This window comes from Acomys russatus, chromosome 12, assembly GCF_903995435.1.
Source record: "Acomys russatus chromosome 12, mAcoRus1.1, whole genome shotgun sequence".
In the NCBI taxonomy this organism is placed as follows: Eukaryota; Metazoa; Chordata; class Mammalia; order Rodentia; family Muridae; genus Acomys; species Acomys russatus.
Window position 1 is genome coordinate 44,091,566 of NC_067148.1, and position 23,696 is coordinate 44,115,261.

Genomic DNA, 23,696 nt, shown 5'->3' on the forward strand with positions numbered 1-23,696 from the left:
CCTTCCTCCCTCATAAAGGTTTCATTCCCAAATGTGGCAGGAAGGCTCTGTTGGGTTGTGCCCATCCCCCACACTCTTCTACTCACCTCCTGTCCCCAACTTTCTCATGGTGTGGCACTTCTCTTGGGCCTTAAGTGAGGCCTAGATGCTCATTAGGCTAGTGAGTGCTAGAAGCTAGGAAGGAGGTCCAGCACCACACTTAGCTGGAGAGACCCCAACATCTGCAAAGTCCTCTGCTCACAAGGCCGTCTCTCCACCACCCTTGACTTGGGCCATCCTGAGAGACTGTAAGGAGACCTGCCTCCCTCTCTGCCCCGCCCCCAGGCAGGTTTCAACGCAGGTGATGGGCACCGATACTTCAACATCCCTGGGTCGCGCACAGCAGACATGGCTGAGGTGGAGACCACCACCAACGTGGGCGTGCCCGGGCGCTGGGCGTTTAGAATCGATGATGCCCAGGTGCGAGTGGGGGGCTGCGGCCATACAAGTAAGAGGCTCAGGGAGGGGAGGGTTGAGGAACTCTGTGGCAGTAGGGGTGGGGCACAGGGGCTAGAAGTATCCCCCTCCTCACTAAATCCCCACCCACCCTCCCCATCCCACAGCCCATCCTGTCCCATGCCTCGGGTCTTCTGGGGAGAGGAGCAGAGCAGGGTTGCCCCTGCCCACACCCTACCACTATCTCCATCTCAGGGGTGATGGGTGACAGGGGCCTCCATAGGCCTGATGATGGTGGTGACAAGCCAGACCATGTTATGATCCTTCTGGTCTAGTGGCACAAGCAGGCAGATGGCCCCAGCAGCACAGACTGACTGGGCGCCCACTCAGGAGCGCCAACTCTACTGCCATGTGGTCTCTAGAAGATAGCACATCCTGAAACACCCTGCACACAATGCAAAGGTGTCAAGGCATTGGCTGGCTGACCTGCCAATCAGACCACTTCATCACAAACCCTCCTAAACCTGGGTTGAAGATAGGCACAGACTGGGACCCACCTCACAAATGTGTTCCTCATGTAGATGAGGCATCACAACAGCGTGCTTTTCCCCAGCACCGAGTCCCCCAAAGAGAACTCAGCTGCGAGACCACACAGAGCAGCTGTGGGTCATGGAGCCCATCTGGTGAAGGGGTGATGAGGAAGGGTATACTGAGGACGTGCAAGGCTGGGGAGGGAGGAGATAGAACACACTTGGCTCCCTGGGTACTAAGCTCCACCTGAGTGTACATAGCAGGCCAGCCTGGGAAGCCATAGCTGAATTAGGTGCCATCCCAGCCCCAGGGCAGCAAGTGGGACATTTAAGAGGCCAGAACCCCAGGGGATCCCGAGCCCCGTACTTGGACAGCAGTCAGCTCTGACACTGGGACTCTGGACAGTGCCATCTGAAGAAGTCCTGGGGAGCTGCTTTGTGGTGGTGGCTGGGAGGTCAGGTCCTTTGCCAGATGCCAACGTGTTAGGTTCTGGTGAGATGCAACCCATGTTTTTCAAACTACTGCAGCTCGGCTGAGGCAGGGGACTCCAAGAAGAGGATCCAGCCAGTCCCTTTCAGGCCCCAACCTATTGTGAAGCACCTTTTCCCAGGTCTCAGATAAGACAGCACAGGAAACAGCTACAGGGATACCCTGGTGCTGGTGGTATCTCTAGGAGCCAGCGACACGGCTATACTGCAAGGCAGGGGCAGTTGTGGCCCGTTACATAGACAGGAGCTTGCTCAAGAAGGGAGGATGGGTGGTGTCTGAGAGGTGGCATCTAACTCTTAAGCAGGCCCAGCTCCTCTCCTAGCCATGGCCGCTACAGGGCAGCCAGATTTCAAGTAGGCCAGGTGAGCACAGCATTGCTAAATGATCCCATGTGACAGAAAGGTAAGCTTCCTGCCCAGAAGATACCCACAGTCTGAATAGTGTGGTGGGTTGTTTGTCCTCCCTGGATTCTTCGTGGAGCACTACTAGTAACAAGGGATTGGATTCCTGGAGACTTTCTGATCACCTGCTGATTTGTGACTAACCTCTTATTTCAGGAGCCTGGCTTGACCTCATAGAACTGTGTTTGGGAGATTGCTGGGGTCTCCGGGGAACCCTGGGAGGCCATGCCGTGATAACCTCTTGCTGTGATGACTAAGGGCCAGCTTAGAAAATCAGGAGGGTGGCTGAGCACCCCTGAGCTTCTAGATGTGTCAATGGTAGAGACGGAAAGGGTTAGAGAGATAAAAGGAGCTAAGGGTATAGGTGATTCTGGGGGTGTCTGCCTCCACAGGAAGCCAGAGTCAGAACCTGGGGCACTAGTAATCAGCAAGAGATCCTGGTGAAAGTATCTGCCAGGCAAACTGGGCTCCAGCTCAGGGACCCAGAAACTGGACACAAAGATGCACTGTCACCAATGCCATGGTCACTAGACTGACCCTTTGATGGAGGGAAGGGAGAGACAGCCATCGCATGTGGCTCTCCTGCCCACACCCTAGATGCAGTGGCCTGAGGCTTGGGCTCCTTCCTGTGTCCACAGCCTCTGTGTGCCTGGTCCTGCGCCCATGCCTCAATGGTGGCAAGTGCATTGATGACTGCGTCACGGGCAACCCCTCCTACACCTGCTCCTGTCTGGCTGGCTTCACAGGGCGGAGATGCCACCTGGGTGAGTCACTAGCACATGGGTGGGGACAAGGCATCCACTGACTGCCTTGTACCACATCGTTCCTTCACTCACATGGTCATATACCAGGCTCAGGGAAACACTGTAGGGCAGACAGTGTCTTTGAGGTCAAAGGTCTCTGTCCTTGTTGAGGTAGGAACTGATGGAGGCCAAATGCTATAATTACATGGCAGTGAGTGCTGCTGCTCTCCACCTTACCACTCTAAGTCAAGGCCTGTCTGGGTTCAGGGCTTAGTCTGTCCTCCACCCCTACCCAAAGCCCTGGCAATTCCTTCAGTTTCCTCTACTCAGGCCCCAGCCTGCTCCATGTTTCAGATGTGAACGAGTGTGCTTCCCATCCATGTCAGAACGGCGGGACCTGTACCCACGGCGTCAACAGTTTCAGCTGCCAGTGCCCAGCCGGCTTCAAAGGACTCACCTGTGAATCAGGTGAGCAGGCCCCGCCCCCCGGCCCTGCCAGCACGAGTGGGACCGAGGACTGCAGGACTTTGGCACCAGTGTGCACAGCCCAGAGAGTTCCGTCGTGAGGGAGTGCAGGAGCCCCGTGGCAGGGGAGTGACCTGTCTTACAGTGTGGGCAGGAGCAAGCGTGGGTGACTTATAGCAGACACAGACTTGCTGGCCCTGGCACTGGGTTGAGGGTGAAGCCCTGGAACAGATGAGCATCCTCCACTGGGCCGGGGTCAGAATCATGCGTCTTCTAGGGGTAAGAAGGTGGAGGATTGCCAGGGTAAGATGGGACAGCTTTGAGGCGGGTAGGAGCTAGCCACATGCTCACAGAGCACAGGCCTTCTACCTCCTGAACCAACTGCTCTGTCCAAGGTTCTCACAGCTTAAGAAGGTGCATCTCCCCTGCTGCTTCCAGACTGTTGTAGCCCTTCGTCTTCACAGTCTGAAGCACTCACCAATCCATTCAGCCTCCAGTTCTCTACACAGAGCCCTCCTCCTCCTCTTCCTCCTCCTCCTCGCCCTGCACTGTCCCTGAAGGTAGACCCTTTCATTCTAGCCCCCACCCTACCACGTGGTCTACTCCAAAGGCTTGGCCAAGGCAGCCCTTTAGTGTCAAACAGTGTGACTACCACTCCTGACCCAGCTCAGCCCCTCCACATCCTTAGTGTCCTCAATAGACTATAGCCATCATTATTTATGTATATACATACATACATATATATATCCTTCTACACATGATCACTTTTTGCTTAAGAAATTTTCATGCAATCCCATGTATATAGGTACATAAACTCACTATATAAATCATTTACTGATGATAAATCATAATGAAAATTTTCTTTAAAATATTTGCTATAAATATAATTTTACCACTTACTAAAAATGAAAGCAGCCAGAAGCAGTGGTGAATGCCTTTAAAACCAGGACTTGGGAGGCAGAGGCAAGTGGATCCTTACACATTCAAAGTCAGCCTGGTCTATGTAGCAAGTTCTAGGCCAGCCAAGGCTACATGGTAAGATACTATCTCTAAAGGGAAAAAGAATGATGAAAGCAAATTTGCATACTAATAAGGTAAATGTGCATGTTTATTTTATATAAAGAGTTAAATCTTGGCTGAATATTTGATACTGCAGGACATAGGGCATCTTCAACACTTTCCAGGGTTGATGAATATTTTGATTCTCATATATGCATAGTATAAGATGGCAGAAGTATGTTTATTGCCATCAGAAATTGCTGGAAACAGTCCTGATCCAAAGCTAAAACTCATAGAATTTGAAAGATGGCTCATGAAGCATAAGAACCTAAAATTGATTTCTGGAACCTATCTACAAGATCCACGTGTGGTAGTGGGTACTTTTATCATCCCAGGACAAATAAGATCCCAAGAGCTTATGGGCAGGCCACCCTATCCTAAATTAGCAACTTCCATGCCTGTCTCAAAAAACAAGGTTAACCTCTGGCCTCCACTCACATGCAAGTGCACACATATTTTTATATATATATATGTGCATAACACAAATTAATTCAGCCATTTTTATTAAGCTCTAGTTGACTCAAACAGCAATTGTAAGAATCAAACTCTTACCAAGCGGTGCCGGTGCACACCTTTAATCTCAGACACACGCAGGAGGCAGAGGCAGGCAGATCTCTGTGAGTTCAAAGCCAGCCTGGTCTACAGAGTGAGTTCCAAGTCAGCCAAGGCTACACAGAGAAACCCTGCCTCAAAAAAAATGTAGAAAAAAAACAAACTCTCAGGCCTGGTGGCTCATGCCTTTAGTTCCAGCACTCCGGGGCAGAGTCAGGCAGTTCAAAGCCAGACTGGTCTACATAGTGAGTTCCAGAACACCCAGGGCTCCATAGAGAGACCCTGGAGAGAGAAAGGGGGGGGGCAGGCGGAGGGAGAGAAAACTATCAAGCTCTATTATCATACAGTTCAAAGACAATACTAATGTGATTCTTACATGCTGAAGAATAACAGTAGGAAAATAGTAAAAGTCTTTGCTTCCATAAGATGATATGTTTGTATTAGAAAAGAAAATATCATATGTGCAATAAGAAAACTGTGATTCATTGTACCCGTCATCTGGAGTCTGAGCTGAGGTATTCAGGCAATGTTCACTGGTCTTGCCCGACATCACGCCATGTGCTTTGCAAAGTGTGTGTTTTGTGCTCAGATCTAAGGCAGCAGTGAAGCTGCAGGTCAACACAATGCAACTGCCAAACCCACCTCAGGTTCATTATGCATTTCCTGAATTTTTAGTTATTGTGCATTCAGGAGTATTTTACTGTTGCAGATTTTCCCCCACAATATCCAACTTCAGCTATGCAACCACACACAGGATTTGCAGCTCACAGTTTAAGAAGCTAGGATTTAGATCAAGTGTCTTCAAATAGCATCCACATCAAAGCTTCACTCTAGAAAAACAATCCTATCAAGATTCATGGTCACAAAAAGCTGTGTTTAATTTCAGTGCACACACATACATTTGTACTTGAGAAAACTGTGGTTGAAAGACAGTAAGAAGTCTGCACATGCTCAAACACACACACACACACACACACACACACACACAAGAAGGAAAAAGTTTGTGAAAGAAATGAAAAGGAAATGTAATTTTAAGCACACACAAAGGTGGGATTTCTACCTGGTAAGAACAGTTTGCAGTGAACTCTCAGCTGTCCGGTGTGGACAGAGGCACCTTGTCCTGCATGGTTGCAACGCATTCATGGCAAAAGAGCTTTTCCAGAAGCAGATGCTAGCCCCTACTTTTCCTGAGGCAGAGGCTAGCCCCTACTTGCCCTCACTGCATCAGCAGAAGCAGATGTGAGAACTACTGTGGAGAGTCAGAAGGTCTGTCCACCTGCCAAAGCCCAGGGAGGCCCTAAGAGTACCACCGTGCTGGCCACAGAGGGCAGGAGCAAAGCTGGGCAGCAGCCACTCCTTAGCCACCGACACAGACTGGGGGCACCAAGTTCCCAGAAGCCATTGTTAGAAGAACGACTGAAGCTGGTTAGTTCTCTCTCACACCCTCTCCGGCACACATGCCCTTCCTCCATGCTAGGTTTACTGAACTAGAACCAGTTCATACAGAGGTTTGGGTACCTTTGGGACTGCCATAGCCAGGCTCCCTCCCAGCTTGTCGTCCTCCAGAGATAACCAGGGTCCCCTCTCAATGAGCCTAGAGCATGTCAACCCTCTTATTGAGCCCAGAGCATGTCTTCAGGGACTTGCGTTCATCAGTCTGCTGCAGGACATTGATTCCAGTATCCTGTCTACTCCCCCTTACTTGTAGCCCAGTCTCCGTGTGATAACAAAGTATGTCACAACGGTGGCCAGTGCGAGGCAGAGAGCAGCTCTGCCGTGTGTGTGTGTCAGGCTGGATACACTGGGGCCACCTGTGAGACAGGTGAGTGACCTACACATGGGGTGGGGGTGCTACGGGTGGCAGGCAGTGCTTGTGGGGGCTCCCCTCTGGCCGGGTTCAGGGTGGTCATGGTCTGGCTTAAGCCAATCCCCCATTTTTACTTCCCCTAGATGTGGATGAATGCAGCTCAGACCCATGCCTGAATGGAGGATCGTGCATAGACCTTGTTGGAAACTACAGCTGTATTTGTGCAGAGCCCTTTGAGGGACCTCACTGTGAGACAGGTAGCTGCCACCCAGTGGTCTACAATGACTGCAACTGCAAAGTGGCTATCACCTTAGCCACCCGCCGTTTCCTGTCCCTCAGACTTCTTCCCTCCCAGCCCTTCCAGAGCCACCAACTCGGGAGAACAAGAAGCAATGAGGCCATATGCAATATGAGGCGGGGCGGGCCTGCTCCCTTCTGGACATTGGTCTCCAACTATAACGATCAGGGATAGGTGACAACATTCCCAGGTCCCTTTTCTCAACTCAGAGGATTCTAGTCCTTTTAGCATTTTCCCCTTCCTGGAACACAATGGAAACAGGCTTCTACACAAATAAATTACACACACACACACAAAAATTCAAAGTACATGGAAAAATTGGATACCTGAAAAAAATAAAAATTAATAAACTAGCAAAAGAAGGCTGAGCATATTAACAACAGATGATGAGCTTAGAGTAGGAAATACTAGTGGGAAAGAAGGGAACCACTTCCTGTGGTAAAGAGGTCATCATTTGTCAGGAAGACAAACCTAAACTGATACAAATATACCCAAAACCATGAGCCAAAAGATGATAGATTTTGAAACAAATGAACAGGTCCATAATCTGGGGGAGATTTCAGTTATTCATAGAACACACTGAAATGGCTAAAGCTGTGGAAGACTTGCACCTGGCCTAATAGAGAGCTAGCTACAGAGCACTCACAGTTTTTGCCCAGTGCTCATGAATTTTCATTATGGCTGGCCATGTTGTGGGCCATGAAGTAAGGCCCAGTGACTTAAAACCACAGCAGTTAAATTAGTAATTACTGGAAAATCTTAACTCTTTTACCAACAGGAATGTTTGATCAATGAGGTGTGGAAGCTCTGGGTGGTCTTCAGCACTCCTGGTGTGTGTGTGTGTGTGTGTGTGTGTGTGTGTGTGTGTGTGTGTGTGTGTGTGTGTGTGTGTGTGTGTGTGTGTGTGTCCGTCCCCAAAAAGGAGCCTGGGCCAAGTCAGCTCCTGGAAGATGAGCGTTTGACTTGAATCCCCCTTGGCACTGAGAACAGCTGTGGGAACCCACAGGAGGCCAGTCTTTCCAGCCATGCCTGCTCTTGCCCTAGCACTCTCATCTAATGACGGCTACTAACCACTGTCTTTCTTTCAGGAAGCTACCTGGGGCCTTCCCCCTGCCTCTCCAACCCCTGCGAGAATGGAGGCACCTGTGTGGATGCTGACCAGGGATACGTGTGTGAATGCCCTGAAGGTTTCATGGGCTTGGACTGCAGAGACAGTGCGTTGGGGCTGTGTGTAGGGGCTGTGTCCCAAGGCTGGGGCAGGAGAGGGGCGGGGCCTGCCTGTGGCAGCCGAGTCGGGGAGGGGCCTTCTTTGGGTTGTACATACAGGAGACTCCATGAGAAAAAAAAAGTATGTGTGAGTGTGTGTGGTCAGTAGTTTTTTGGGGGAGGGTGGACAGGATTGACTAGGGCTGGGAGAAAGGGGCTACATTCTTCTACACACATGTGTCTCTCCCCTATTTCCACACAGGAATCCCCAGTGACTGCGAGTGCCGGAATGGAGGCAGGTGCCTGGGTGCCAACTCGACCCTCTGCCATTGTCCTCCAGGCTTCTTTGGGCTCCTCTGTGAATTTGGTGGGTTTCTTGCCTGGTCCCTGGACATCTTTAGCAGGGTCACTGGGTCTTGAGGGAGGACCTTCCTCAAGAAGACAAGGTCACCAGAAAGACGAATAGGCACTAAAGGAACTTCTTTCTTCACAGAAGTCACAGCCACGCCCTGCAACATGAACACACAGTGTCCAGATGGAGGCTACTGCATGGAGTATGGAGGGAGCTACCTTTGCGTCTGCCACACAGACCACAACATCAGCCACTGTGAGTGGCTAGGGACAGGCCAGCAGGGATCCTGGACAGTGGTTTAGCAGAAGGTGCAGGTGAAGCCGCAGAGCCAGGTTGACAGAAGAGCCTGCATGTGAGGTAGCCACTGACAACCGCCTCACTTGGCAATGTTTCAGTGTTTTCCCTCACTCCCTGAGGGAAGACATTTTGACAAAGATACAACACCGCAATCCATCTTCCCTCGGGCCTTAAAGCATATACAGTTATGTGTGACTGATGCACTCGCTGCTCTGTACCGCTAGTTTAAAGGCACTGATCAGTTAAGTGATATGTAATTATATGGATGATCATGCTGTCAGTGCCACAGGTCAAAGTTACCTTGTTGGATCAGAAGCTTGAATGTTGCTAAAATCAAGAGTAAGAGAAACTCCAGGAGTTGAGGCCTTAGGCTATGGTGAGCAATGCAGAGTGTATTTTAAGTGACTTGGTTTCAGCCAGAAGGGGTGTCAAGGTGACCCTAGCAGGGCACGTGGTCTAGGACAGCCTTTCCCCTCTTCCCACAGCTCTGCCTTCACCCTGCGACTCCGACCCTTGCTTTAATGGAGGTTCCTGTGAGGCCCACGACGACTCTTACACGTGCGAGTGCTCACGTGGGTTCCACGGAAGGCACTGCGAGAAAGGTGATGGAGGGAGAGGAGGGAAGGGGGGCACGGGATGGGATCTGGAGAGTAGCATGGCGGGAGGACGCGGGCGGGGGCGGAGGGGGAGAATGGGGGGGAGACGACAGGAATGGGACGGGCATGCGCATTCCAGCCTCTGCCGTCAGCACCACGGAGAGCTCCCAGCCCACAAGCCCACAGCGGTTTGTGCGCCTGCCTTCACTGTTTCATCAGATAATCACTCTTTCTAGGGCTCCCCTTAAGTTCTTTGTTCCACCCATCTAGGGCAGCATGCGACTCGCCATTTTTTGGCAATTATTTTCGTGACTTATTCTGGTCTGCATGCTTCAACAGGCTTCATTTTTCCCTCAGTATTTTTCCAAATAGATTCTAGAATCAGCATATTGAAGTTACTTTTTTTCATTCCGATTTTGTTAAAGTTAGTTTAACATAGAGAAATCTACGTTTACGCTTTACATTTAACCATCTAGAATTTAAGTATTCTTCCATAATGTATTGCCGGGGTTGCCATCTCCACCAGTGCTACCCAAGTCTATTCCTTTCTTGCAGTAACACAGTAACACACATCTTCAAACCAAGCATCTCAGGCATAGCCTTGACTGAAGGCCTTTGTAACCAGGCTCAGGGCTCTGGGCATCCAAAACCCTGGCCAAAACCACAGTGGATTAATGGGGAGCCTTCCCACACTGCCTCGCCTGCTATGTACCACATGCCCAGAGCAGGTTTCTGACAGAGGTGCCTAAGACCCTCACAGCTTCCTTTGTCCCTGAAGCAGCAGAGAAGGTTGCTAAAGAGAAGGCATGGTTATTCCTGAATCCTCATCCAGGGCCCTTCTGGAATCTGCTCTAAGGTACCCTGAGAGAGACCTGTGCATGGGCTAGAGAGGGCTGTGGTCTCTGGGTAGGATATCTGGTAGAGCTGTAAACTATGTGGCTGGAGGTCCAGAGCAGATTCCGGAAGGGCCCTGTGTGTGTCTGCTGTGAGTTGAGGGCTCACTTCTCCAGCAATGGGAGAACTGGCATGCTCAGGACTGTGAGCTCCACCCACCCTTTGTTTAGACCTGGCTGAGTTAGCTCCTGCTATGGTGGGTCTTGGGGAACAGCTGAGAAGCAGGCCTGACTTCAGCAGCCCCCTAGTCCAAACGACTAAAAAGGCAGAGCACGGTAACAAGGATTCTGCACCACTAGGGAGCCAGCCCATGTTCACCATGTCTGTCTTTCTTTCCACACAGCCCGGCCACACCTGTGCAGCTCAGGGCCCTGCCGGAATGGCGGCACATGCAGGGAGACAGGCAACGAATATCACTGCACCTGCCCTTATCGCTTCACTGGGAGACACTGTGAGATTGGTGCGGCCCCAGGGCAGGGGTGGGTGGTGATGGACGTGCTCTGAGCTAGGGCTGAGCCAGCCAGCATCCAACTGGCCAAGCCCTGACCATCACGCATCTGCCTCTCAGGAACATGTTCATGGGATGTAGAGAGGTTGACGTCCATGATACTTGATTCTGATGGGTGTCATGTGCTTCTAGGAAAGCCAGACTCCTGTGCCTCTGGCCCCTGTCACAATGGCGGCACTTGCTTCCACTACATTGGCAAATACAAGTGTGACTGCCCTCCAGGCTTCTCTGGGCGGCACTGTGAGATAGGTAAGATGGGAGCAGCTAGGGATACCCCACTCAGCATGTGTGGAAACTGGGTCAGTGGTGGGGCTGGGCAGGGTGGGAGGTGAGCTGAGTCCAGGGAGCAGGATACATCCATGCAACACAGAGGACCTCGAGAGAGACATAGTGAAAAAGGGCCTTCTGTGTTCTTGCAGCCCCCTCACCCTGCTTCCGGAGCCCGTGTTTGAATGAGGGTATCTGTGAGGATCTAGGAACAGATTTCTCCTGCCACTGCCAACCAGGGTATACAGGACATCGGTGTCAGGCAGGTGAGAGCCAGGTGGGTGGGCTGGACATAGGGCATCTCTTTCTGATGCTCTAAGAGCTGAGCAGGGATGGTGTCTTAGTTACTTTTCTACTGCTGTGACAAAGCACCATGACCAAGGTAACTTACAGAATAGTTTGGGGGGGGGGGCTACAGTTCAGAGGGTGAGTCTATGACCGCCGTGGTGGAAAGCATGGCATGGTGCTGGAGCAGTAGCTGGGAGCTTACATCCTGATATACAAGGATGGGACAAAGACAGAGAGCTAACTGGGTATGATATAGGCTTTTGAAACCTCAAACCCTTTCTCCAGTGACACACCTCCTACAACAAAGCCACACCTTCTAATCCTTTCCAAACAGCTCCACCAACTGGGGACCAAGCATTCAAATATATGAGCCTATTGGGGGGGGGTGGGCATCCTCATTCAGACCACCACAAAGGGGAAAGGGAAAATCAGTTTCTGAGGTGCCAGCCCCAGAAGCCAAACACTGTTTCCTTGAGTGGGTGGTGAGGAAGCCAGGCCTCCCTGGTCACATGAAAGAATAGAGATTAGACCAAGTGAGTATGCTAATACTCACTCAGGATGTGCTGATATTCTTTTGCAGAGGTGGACTGTGGTCGCCCTGAGGAGGTGAAGCATGCTACCATGCACTTCAATGGAACTAACATGGGCTCAGTGGCCCTATACGTATGTGACCCTGGCTTCAGCCTGAGTGCCCTCAGCCATATGCGTGTCTGCCAGCCACAAGGTGTCTGGAGCCAGCCTCCCCAGTGCATCGGTGATTCTGTGGGCCCTCAGGGATGGGTGGGGCAGGGCCAACTTCCTCCTCTCACAGCCTTGTGAAGCTGTACTGAGCCTGAGCACAAGCTCCTCCCCCACCTCCTCTCTGTGAGTGGAGGCTATGCATCCTGTGGTGACAGGGGTGATTGCTATCAGCTTTGTTCTGGGCTGTTCCTATTAGGGTTTTCTAGTCCTCAGAGCAACCAAGAGCAGGTTAAACAGCTGCAAACCCACACTGCAGATAAAGCAGCTGAGGCCAAGACTTACAAGGTCAGGGTCCTAAGGAAGCAGATCTCAGTTCAGGGCCCCAGCCAGACCAGTAGATTCAGGCTGCATTTAAACAACATCCTAGCCTCCATATTTGCTCTGGAAGAAGGCTGTTCCAGACAGCATCATCTCTAGGATCCCAGCCATGGCTCTGTCCTGGAGACACGGTCATTCATTGTGACTGAAGCCCTGGAGCCGTGAAGCTCTTATCATGGTATCAAGCATATAGCACGAAGCCCTGGGTACACAACTGTGTCGTCAGGGGCTGTGTGATCATAGCACAATTCTCATGGGATGTACAGACGGACAGTTCTTACGACAACGACCATTTTCTCCAATGCCTGGAGAAGCCCAGGCCTGCCAAGATAGAGTTCTGTAGAGAACCATCTGACTTCAGCACCAGGAATCCTCTATTCCTGCCCTCACGAGCCCCAGGGTTCCTGCATGGCACTCAGAAGAGAAGAGTAGCTGCCTGTCTCAGTTCCATTTCTCCTCAACATGTTGCCAGGCATGGCGCCCTGGAGAGGAGGGGCTCCAGCAAGGTAACTAGATTCCGAGAAGCCCAGCCACCTTCAAAAACCATCCACAGAGCAGCTACCATGAAGGTGGACGTATAGAAGATGGCCAAACAGCACACAGGAATTTTCATCTGCTGCACGCGTTTTATATTTATAATGCACAGGAATAGTCACCTGCTACATATTGCACCACATATGGGACAGTATGCAAAGGTTAATATGGCACTGGACATACACAACAGGATCAGTAGTAAACCATGCTGTAAAGGCAAGTAGGAGAAGTGAGACCTTAAACCACAATAGTTGAAATGGCCAGCATAATTTATAAGTGTCTACAGATGAAGACTAAGTCAATGAGTTGACAGACAGTTGGCAGAGCTTCCCCAGAAAGAAGAGGGACAGCTTTTGCACAAAAGAATGTGTAGAGCCTGGAGGAAAGCAGCAGCACGAAGCCTGAGATGCAAGGATATCATGGGGTAACAGAAGAGCCTTGATCAGCCAGGGGGGACGCCACGGTGAGGGAATCACATTGGCATCAGACTTCTCACCACAAACATCAGAGGGGACAGTGAAGGCTCCTTTCAGATGTACCGGGTAAAGACAGAGACAGTCACCCTGGCTGAACTATGACACCAGGAGACCCATAGAATCACACCTGTTAACCTGTCAGAGCTGAGGGTCCAGAATTTCAGGCACCCTTTTCTACATGAGAAAGGCTGCTGGTACTTCTAGCTCAGAGCAGAGACCCACCATGAGTAGGGGGTGATAGGACAGGGGAAATCAGCCACACTGAGCCCTGTAGGGCAGGCACAGTAGAGCGATGGCAGAGGAGCCGGAATCACACACCCACCAGTTCTCACCCACAGGAACCTGCCACAGGCATGTGAAAACAGAGGCAGGTCTGAAAATTAGACATCCCATTCCTCCACAAGGCTGAGATCCCAAGTCCAGCAGGAGAGAGGCCTGCTCCAGTGCTCAAGAACTTAAACCAACCTCCAAATACTGCCCCCACCTGAGAGTACCTGGCTCTCAGTAACATCAGACAGGCAGCAGCTCAGCAGGTTGCAGGGCAGAGAACAGAGTTTGCTCATCCCGAGGAAGAAATGTTCCACTTTGGTCTGTACTGTGTTTGTCTACACTATGCCTGAGCAATACGACTTCACAACAGATAATCTAAAATTGAAACAGAGCTGGGCGGTGGTGGCACACGCCCTTAATCCCAGCACTCAGGAGGCAGAGCAGGTGCATCTCTGTGAGTTCAAGGCCAGCCTGGTCTACAAAGTGAGTCTAGGACAGTCAAGGCTACACAGAGAAACCCTGTCTCAAAAAACCAAAAAACAAAACAAAATTGAAACAGGACTAAAGATGTTCCAGATATTGGGAATCACAAGAAAGGATTTTTTAAATGCCACTGTAAAAATATTCAAGAAAGAAAGAAAGGAAGAAAGAAAGACCAAGTGAATGAGATAATAAGGAAATTTAAATGACAAAATAGAGAATCTGAGCTAAAATTGCAGCTTTTGATACTTTTCAGAATAGGCTGGATTGGATTTCCAACAGAGTAGGCCCAATAGGGGAAAATCAGAGCATAACAAAATGACATAAGCTGCAAATCAGAGAGACAATGTAACTTTAAATAAACCACAAATTATGAAAAGTTCATTTTAAATGACAGAGACTATTTGATGAGACTAATATTGCCTTAATTCCAAAATAGATACACATTATAAAATATGAGTTTATAAACTAATATCCCTGAGGACATAGATTTTTTTTAAAGTTAAGGAACAAAAAAAAGAACAACACAAAAAAGAGCAAGGATCATGACAAAAAAAATAAGGAACAATTACTAAATCAAACCTGATATCACATAAAAGAACAGTGTCACAAGCAAGTGGGATTTATCTCAGGAGCACAGGTTGTCACAACATCTGAAAATTAATCTGTGTCTACAATATAAGGAAACAGGAGAAACCATGTGATTCTCATTTGCCACAGAAAACTCATTTAGCAGACCTTACCTACTATAAAATAACTCCATCAACTAAAAGTAGAAGATATTTTTCCTCAATCAGATGAAGAGAACTATGAAAACTCTACAGCTAACAGAGCTTAATGATAAAGACTGCCTGCCACTGGGAAAGGCCTCTCTGCCACTGCTTTCCCACACTGTCCTGGAGGTCCTGGGCACTGCTAACAAAAGGCTTAACCATTAGGGAGGGAGGTAAGAGTGACAATGTCAGCTGCGAGCACAGAAGACCCTACGCCTAGCCTACAGGAGCAGCTGCTGGTGTAAGCCATGGGTGGACGAGATTGCAGGAGATGAGATAGTCTCACTGGAGACATTTGGCAAGTGCAGTGGAACTGTACTGTGTACAAGAGCGTCAGAACTGTCACTTCTGTACACGTAAGAAGATTTATAGGTAAAAGCTAAAACTGAAAACTGCAAAGAAAGCCTATGGGGAAATATTCCTGAAAGCTAGAATAATTTGGTTCCAGTCACCACTCAGGGTGATTGATTCCCAGTGGTTCACAGATTTAGAAGCTACTTTTGTGGGGGGAAGTACAGGTGCACATGTTTTGACTTGAATACAGAAAGATTCCTTAGGCCACAAAAATATTATAAAAAATATAAATGAACAAACTTGAGTATATAAAAATTAGGAACTTAAAATGTGACCTTGGTGGGGGGAGGGCAGAGTAAAATAAAACCTAACCTGTGAGAGAGTGTATATGTGTGAAGATAAATCAGTAAGTATCCAGAGGGGTTGCGGTAGGGGGAGGGAGCACACTAATGTCAAGACTACTTGGAGAACACCAATGAGTAAGAATGAAAAAAATAAGCCCAAGAGAGATATGGCAAAACAGATACATACTCACCTTATGGCAGAAGAGCTATGTGAGGCTCTATATGGGCATTGTGCTTCACGGTACTCTGGGAAATGCAGATGTGAAAATCAAACAGCTGGATGCATTTAGCCAGCCACATTTCAGAAGTTTGGAAGCCTATTAGTGAGAACTCGGACAACAGACTTTCTTATCTGTTGCTAGAGGGACTTTAAGTTGCCAGAAGCACTCGGAAATGATTTGGCAATTTGCTTGTTGAGTCGACTACCATTGTAGCCTATGTCTCAACAATCCCATTTCCTAGTAAAACTTATCTGCACCAGGATATGCAAAGAAACCTACAATGGCAGCTTTTGTGGTTACAAAACAAAACAAAAAACAAAAACAACCCTAGAGCCACCACAAGCACTCATCAAATACGAAAGGATGAAATATGATAAAAGAAACCATAGGGCAGTAAACAGCAGTGGAAGTGGTGAACCACAGGGACCCACAGCAATGTGGAGGTCTCCTACTAATGAGACATTAAGTGGGAAAGATTGCACTCTGTCAGTAAAGTCCAGAAGCAACAAAAACAAAGCCATGTCTTGTTTAGACAATTCATAACATTTTTAAAACTAATTTAAGGTCTGGGTGTGGTGGCATATGTCTTTAATCTCAACACTCCAGAGAGAAGCGGGGAAGAGTTATAGGCCACCCATACGTACATAGTAAAATCCTGTCAAAAAGATAAATTTAAAAAGTAATTTTAAAGAGACAAAGAAATGATAGACACAGGTGTTGGGTGTCATACAGAGGGAAGGGACCTTTAGTCCTATGGCTTCTGGTCCCAACACTGTTAGTCATCACCACTTATTTAATTCTTTTTAAATATAATTTTTAGATTTTTATTTTATGTATATGAGTGTTTTGCCTGTGCTTATGTATGCACACCATGTGGGTGCCTGAAGAGGCACTAAGCAGGTGTTAGATCCTCTGAAACTGGAGGTATAGAGCCGCCATGTGAGTGCTGGGAATCAAACCTGGGTCCTCGGCTAGAGCAATAAGTTCCCTTAAGCCCTGAGGCACCTCTCCAACCCCCACCATTTATTTACTTTGTAATTGTGAAATTAGACTTTTCTCAAATTGAACATTCAAATTCAGGAGCACAATTTCTAGTTTAAAAGAAGAATATGGTGAGCCTTTTACAGCTACAGGCAGTCCCCTAAACATGATAGCTTCATGCACGTGTGCCATATACAGAAATAGCAAGATCCTGTCAAACTTCAGAGGCTGTGAGAATCAAGTCCTTGAGAGGTTCAGGAGCAACCCTAGTCATTTCACAGAGACAAGCCAGGCATGACATCTCCAAGGATAACCCTGATTTGGCCTTTTTATGTATCTAGGAGTATTGTAAACTTGTCCAGAGACTCAGAGTTACTTCATACCCATTTTCATCTGATTAATAATGTCTACCTCGCTTTGTTCTTGGGATCTCTCCTCAGAAGTAGATGAGTGCCGGTCTCAGCCATGCCTGCATGGCAGCTCCTGCCGGGACCTCACTGCTGGTTACCAGTGCCTCTGCAGCCCAGGGTACGAAGGAGTCCACTGTGAGCTAGGTAAGAGGTCCGCTGAAGGCATTAGGGTTCCTCAGCTATGGCCACCTGGGCCCCCCACTCCTTCCTCCGGACGAGACTCTGCCTAAGTAACCATCCCCATTCACTGTTTCCTCTCTTATGGCCATTCTCATAGGGCAGATTTTTAAAGTTCTCTGTCCCCTCTCGCCCTGCAGACTGAAAACTCATCTGAAAAATCACTAGCCTACCATCAAACTCAGGCCTCAGGGTAGGGCAGAGAAGATGGGCAGGCCACAGCCCTTGACACCTGCTGTTGCTAGCTACTGGAGGGAACAGAGAGGCCTGACCATTATTTGTCAGGGTGAGGCCTGTGTCTCTCATGCCTGGGTGGGGCTCAAAGCCCCAAAACAGAGACACTGGCTTCTTGAAGGGCAAAGTCCAGGCACTGTTCCCATTTGTGATGCTAGGGAGCATCACATGGACAGAAGCAGTGGCACGGACATTAGGGTGCTTTGTTGGAAATATGTACCAGCCAAGGAAGAGGAAATGTAGGTGGCAGAAGACAGACTATGGTCCAGAGTAGAGACCCCAGGACTGAGGCTTCAGGGCCTTGCTTGTCATTAGGGAGCAAATAGAATCCCGGGGGACATGCAGGAGGCTCCAACGTGAGCTGGTACCATCCCGTCTGTGCAGAGACAGATGAGTGCCAAGCACAGCCCTGCAGAAATGGAGGCTCCTGCAGAGACCTCCCCGGGGCTTTCATCTGCCAGTGCCCTGAAGGTTTCACTGGAGTCCACTGTGAAACAGGTAGGGTTCTTTCAGGTGGGTCCCACAGAACCAGGGCTGCTAGGAGGCCAGAGGGGAAGCCAGGAGCCATCCTCTTGCTGGACAAGCCACTCAGAGAGAGAAACCCCAAAGTCTATGGTGACCTGGAGGGAGGAAGGAAACTGGGTAGGGGGGTCCCTGAGAGCCCCTCCTGCCCACAGGTGCGCCATACCCCTCTCCTGGCCATCGCTCCCTGCCTCCCCCTATCCCTTCTTCCCGCTGTCCTCTCCTCCCTCCCCCAGAGTCCCTCCCTGCAGCTCGGGCCAACCCTTTGGGTGTTCTCCAGAGGTGGATGCCTGTGCCTCCAGCCCCTGCCAGCACGGAGGCCGGTGTGAGGACGGAGGTGGGGCCTACCTGTGCGTGTGTCCAGAGGGCTTCTTTGGCTACCACTGTGAGACAGGTAAGATCTCAGGCCCACCTGCTCACGGAGGCCACTTCCATGGCCCTCTGATCTCCTTGGCGCCCTTATCAGCTGCCTTTGCTTTCCTCCACTTCCGGGAACACATGCTCTGTCCATAGTTTCATATCCACCTTAACTGGCTTTGCTGACCCCAGAACCCTGTGCTCACTGTCCTTTCCATGGAGAACCCTTGCCCCATTGGGACATGGCAGGTTCCTCAAGTAGGCCTTTCCTGACACTGCACTGGCACTAGCAGTTCATCTCTGCCCATCACTGCCCCAGCACTAGAGTGCTCCTGGACAGCATTCTAGTCACTTTCTAGAATAGTCTCTGTCTCCGGAGACTGATCCCTTCCTAAATAGGAGCACCAACCTAGAGCCAAGCTCGTTTTGGCCATGCAGTGCCTGGCAGGCAGCACTTAGCTATGAAGAGCAGAGGGAGAACAGATGCCGTGAGGGCACCCCACCCTTCCCCCCACCCACCCACCCAGCCCACCAAACAGCAAGAAGCCTAGATACAAGACAACCCCAATTCCCTACCTCACTGCTATTTCCTCCCTCAGTGAGTGACCCCTGCTTCTCTAGCCCCTGTGGGGGCCGCGGCTACTGCTTGGCCAGCAACGGGTCCCACAGCTGTACCTGCAAAGTGGGCTACACAGGCAAGGACTGCACCAAAGGTGAGGGCCAGGAGCTCCGGGAAGGAGAATGGAGGAGCAAGGGGGCCAGAAGGTAGGCCAGGGGCCAAGTGGGAAAGATGGGCAGACGGCTGCTGGCCTAGGTCCCCTTGAGAGCAGGGAGGGGGCACCAACAGCCATATAATGTGGAAATGCAAACCTTCAGAGGGCCACGGTAGCCCAAGTGAGAAGGCTCCCTGCCAGCAACAGTCTGGGTGACCAGGCCCCAGAACCAATCTAGGTGACTTGATGGGAGCTACTCTTTTGTGCTTAAAGGCTAACCCCTCCACTTCCTTTGTGTTTGGTGACAACCCTGAAGAGCTCCTCCCACCAACAGCTCTCAGGGTAGAGAGGGTGGAGGAGAGTGGGGTCTCCATTTCCTGGAGCCCGCCTGAGGGCACCACGGCCAGGCAGATGCTGGACGGCTATGCGGTCACCTATGCCTCCTCGGATGGATCGTCCCGACGCACAGACTTCGTTGACCGGAGCCGCTCCTCTCACCAGCTGCGGGCCCTAGCGGCCGGCCGTGCCTACAATATCTCAGTTTTCTCAGTCAAGCGAAACACCAACAACAAAAATGACATCAGTAGGCCTGCAGCACTGCTCACCCGCACCCGTGAGTCCCTGGAGGCGGCCAGGCCCCCGCTGCCCGAGAGAGGACCCTGCTCCCTGCCCATGGCCCAGAAGGGTGGATCAGAGAAGGGACTGGGTAGAAAGGAGCAGTCACTGGGTTGGGCCCCAAGCAGGGGCGTGGCATGAGCTGAGAAGCCTGTTGTCCTGCAGGACCCCGCCCTATTGAAGACTTTGAGGTCGCCAACGTTTCAGCCAATGCCATCTCAGTGCAGTGGGCTCTTCACAGGATCCAGCATGCCACTGTCAGTAGGGTCCGAGTATCCATCCTCTACCCTGAGGCCTCTGTAGTCCAGTCCACTGAGGTGGACAGGAGTGTGGACCGGCTCACATTTGGGTAAGACAAGATGCCTTAGTAGCACAGAGGCCCAGGGGTGCAGAGCATCGTTGGTGCATCTGCACACCTGCCACCCAGCCACCTAAGTGAGGCTGGGGCCTATCTGCCCCTCAGGGGGCGTGGCCCAAACAACTATCAGCAGGACACTGGTCATTCAGAGCTACCCCTAGTTCCTCTCTTCCTTGTGCCCTTCTGGCAGGGACCTGCTGCCGGGAAGAAGATACACTGTGCGGCTAACCACCCTCAGTGGGCCCGGAGGAACTGAGTATCCCACTGAGAGCCAGGCCTCAGCACCGCTGAACGTGTGGACCCGTAAGTAGACAGCAGGATCTGCCTTAGTCCTCTCGCACACGGCACCCTCTAGCCCCAAGGCATCCCTTGTGGCATCCTAGCCTTTCCAAAGTGTCCTTTACTGTAAACTCAGCCCCTGACCTCCCTGAGACCCCTTCACTTGAACGGGGCAGAGGGAGACATTGTTCAAAACTGCCCCAGCACCTCAATACACCAAGATGTTCCTTAGTATGGCCCTCCATGGGACACATCAGAGTCCAAGGAGCAGGCTGGGTGCTGGGCCATGTGACCAGCACACTCTAGCTACACTCCTTCATGTTACTGCTCTTTCCATCGAATGGACTGTGATCCTGAGAACAGTAGAAGCTTATGACGCAAGGATGACTTGTGGGGACAACTCTTTGCCTCCCAGGCTCAGGGCTGCCTGCCTGTGGCCCTCAGACACTTGGGGAGGCATGCTAGAGGTGAGACCTAACCTCTGCATGCAGGCTCCCCACGCCACCCCCAGAATGACAGCGTCAGCAGAAACCAAGGCTGGTTTCAGATTCAGCAGCTCCAGGTCCCGCTCAGACCTTAGGTGATGGTTCACCAGATGCCGTTTGACCTGACTCTCACTTCCTCCTCCTCCTGTCCATTCCTCATTCAGGGCCTTTGCCTCCAGCAAACCTGACTGCCTCTCGAGTCACAGCCACCTCTGCCCATGTGGTCTGGGACGCCCCCACTCCAGGTATCTCTCTAGAGGCTTATGTCATCAACGTGACCACCAGCCAGAGCACCAAGAGCCGCTACATCCCCAATGGGAAGCTGGTGTCCTACACAGTGCGTGACCTGCTGCCAGGTTGGCGGTACCAGCTCTCAGTTACAGCTGTGCAGGGCACAGAGCAGGGCCAGCTGCACAGCGAGCCTGCGCATCTCTACATCATCACCTGTGAGTTCCAAGGCAGGAGGGGGCTGGTAGTTGTGTGAGATCCTTGCCCCCAAGAGGCGTCATGAACAATGGGCATGGGCCATTCCTGGGAACAGGGACATGGGCATGAGGAAGGAGGCTTTAAGGCATGGGTAAGGAGGGCCAGCTGACAGCATGAGCAGCCTGGGAGTATATACTTGCCAAGCCCCATCTTACACCGTCTTACCAGTCCAATCCCAGGCAGGCTTAGCAGCAAATGGAAGACTTCACCCAGAAAGAGCGACAGCAGCAAGCAGGCAGCAAGGCAGAGGCCTGGGCCTGATCCAAAAGGAGCCATTTGGGCATGAGCACAGGGGAGAGGGGCAGGAGACTTACAAGTGGCTTGGAGGGCGGGGAGAAACATCTGGACAGAGAAGGGCACAAGCAAACAGCTGGGGTTTAGAAGTTCAGGTGGCCACATTGAGGACCTCAGTCTGTCCCCAGGGGTGGGGGTGGAGACAGAGCACTCTGCTGGAACCCACACGTGGTCCCATGTGGCCCTTATTACATTCTCAAACCTCACACGAGGTGTTGTGTGAGAAGAGTTTCAGCAGTGCAGGAAACAGCACAGTGAGGAGACAAGCAGAGGGTGCGCTGGGACAGAGGTTCCAAGAGCAGGGCCAGTGCTCTCTATCAGTGGGGCTCCAGCCTCAGCCTTCATGGACCCCTCCCTTTTTTTCACCTCCCAGCCCATGAGGCTGCTTTGTGGACATGACAGCGAATGCAATGCTAATTCTCAGGCCCAGCCCTGCCATTCTACCAGCTGGGCTCCAGTTACACCTGCCAGGTGAAGAGGCAGATGGGGTCTCCATACAACCCTGTCAGCAGGATGAAGCACATAAAAAAGGCGGGAAGTCAACTAGCTTGAGAGGCTGAAGGACACTTTAGCGTGACCAGGACCTGGCATCAGGCAAACTGTTGATTCACAGGGCTATGATTCAAGGCCTAGCCTCTGCTTAGCCAGTGAGGACTCTGCTGGGGAGTGGGGGAGTCGGGGAGCTGCCCTTCCAGGCCACTGTGTCTGTGGCAGCACAAATGCATGGCTCCTGCTCAGAAAGGATATAGAGGTGACACAGGCTTCTTAGGTAACATATATACCTTTCTGTCATTGCCTAAGCAGGGCCTGGTGTGAGCTGCCACTTCCCTGCAGTAGGGGCAGAGATAGGAACACCAGGCAACCTGGTAGAGTGGTTACTCCCCTTTCTCCTTTGGTTTTTGTAGCCCCCAGGGATGGCACTGACAGACGCTGGCACCAGGGAGGACACCACCCACGGATGCTCAGAAATAGACCAGCCCCTGTGCGCCTGCCAGAGCTGCGCCTGCTCAATGACCATAGTGCCCCTGAAACACCTACTCAGCCACCCAGGTACTTGCCCTAGACCCAGCCCTGGATTCCTAGCCTGTGCTCAGTCCATGACCCTCCTGCCCTGTCTGCAGATTCTCAGAACTTGTCGATGGGAGAGGAAGAATAAGTGCCAGGTTTGGTGGCTTGCCCAGCAAATTCGTCACTGTGAGAGCACGTGAGTATTGCAAACTTCCTGACACCAACTTGGTAGTCAACCCTGGTGGCCTCACTGCCCTTGGCCCAGGCATGAAAAAATACTGAGGCCCTTAAAAGTTGGGTTTAAAGATTGTACTTGCCAGTCCTGGTTCTACCAACACCCTCAGTCCTGACCATGTATGAGGTTTTAGACTTCTAGGGTAGACAGGAAAGGCACCTGCCATCCACAGTGGGAGAGCTTACCAGGTAAGCATCTACCTGTGAGAGGCCAGGCACCTAACCTCATGGAATTCCCTAACTCTATGGTGATTGGAAATGCTTGTGAGTAGAGAGCAGAGAGCATGGGTAGGAGGTAAAGGGGCAATGGGAAGCAGAGGACCAGTGGCGAGAGAGGGCGACACCGAGCCTGCCTGATAGTGGGCAGGCTGAGATGTGGAGTACCAAGGCAGGGATCATCAGACCTGCAGACAAAGGGGGCCAACAGAAAATACCTAGGGGCAGAGCTAAGTTCTGTAGGAATAACCTTCAGCTGGGGCCCAGATGGATGAAAACGAAGGAGGTGGGCCATCCCCACCCCCCCCACCAGGGAGCAGGCATTACCGCCACCACCCCAGAGAGCAGGGCTGGGAAGAAAGGGACCTGGGGAGGAGACAGCGCCTTAAACCTCAGCTGTACAACAATAAGGGCCCTTAGGTTGCAGCTCCAGAAAGCAAAAAGCGTGTCTTTCAAAGGGGCAGTGAGAGTGAGGCCAGCCTCCACTGGGGGTAGTGCTGGGGCCACAGTGTGAGATCCGTGGATAGGCTGGCAGGGTGGGACCTGGGCATGAAGCAAGGGCCATGTGGTCACCCTTAGCTTCTCCTAGAACCCACCACTGTGGTGCCACTCAAGAACACAGAGGAGGCCCCTGTGCAGTCCCGCCTGGCCCTCCAGCTACCCAAGAACAGCAGCAAGGACACAGAAA

At 51.2% G+C, this 23,696-nt stretch overlaps 1 protein-coding gene across 1 annotated transcript in view; it reads left to right on the forward strand.

Moving 5' to 3' along the window:
* Sned1 (sushi, nidogen and EGF like domains 1) overlaps nucleotides 1–23,696 on the forward strand; it is a 57,159-nt gene that overhangs the window by 21,689 nt on the left and 11,774 nt on the right. Inside the window, 24 exon segments of the mRNA XM_051153673.1 lie at nucleotides 325–487; nucleotides 2,495–2,620; nucleotides 2,954–3,067; nucleotides 6,384–6,497; nucleotides 6,626–6,739; nucleotides 7,869–7,994; nucleotides 8,249–8,353; nucleotides 8,480–8,593; nucleotides 9,121–9,237; nucleotides 10,469–10,585; nucleotides 10,766–10,882; nucleotides 11,053–11,166; nucleotides 11,769–11,942; nucleotides 17,061–17,174; nucleotides 17,826–17,939; nucleotides 18,244–18,357; nucleotides 18,920–19,033; nucleotides 19,350–19,646; nucleotides 19,814–19,997; nucleotides 20,197–20,309; nucleotides 20,935–21,216; nucleotides 22,456–22,600; nucleotides 22,672–22,754; nucleotides 23,598–23,696. Of these exon segments, the coding sequence (XP_051009630.1) occupies nucleotides 325–487; nucleotides 2,495–2,620; nucleotides 2,954–3,067; nucleotides 6,384–6,497; nucleotides 6,626–6,739; nucleotides 7,869–7,994; nucleotides 8,249–8,353; nucleotides 8,480–8,593; nucleotides 9,121–9,237; nucleotides 10,469–10,585; nucleotides 10,766–10,882; nucleotides 11,053–11,166; nucleotides 11,769–11,942; nucleotides 17,061–17,174; nucleotides 17,826–17,939; nucleotides 18,244–18,357; nucleotides 18,920–19,033; nucleotides 19,350–19,646; nucleotides 19,814–19,997; nucleotides 20,197–20,309; nucleotides 20,935–21,216; nucleotides 22,456–22,600; nucleotides 22,672–22,754; nucleotides 23,598–23,696 (3,274 nt within the window).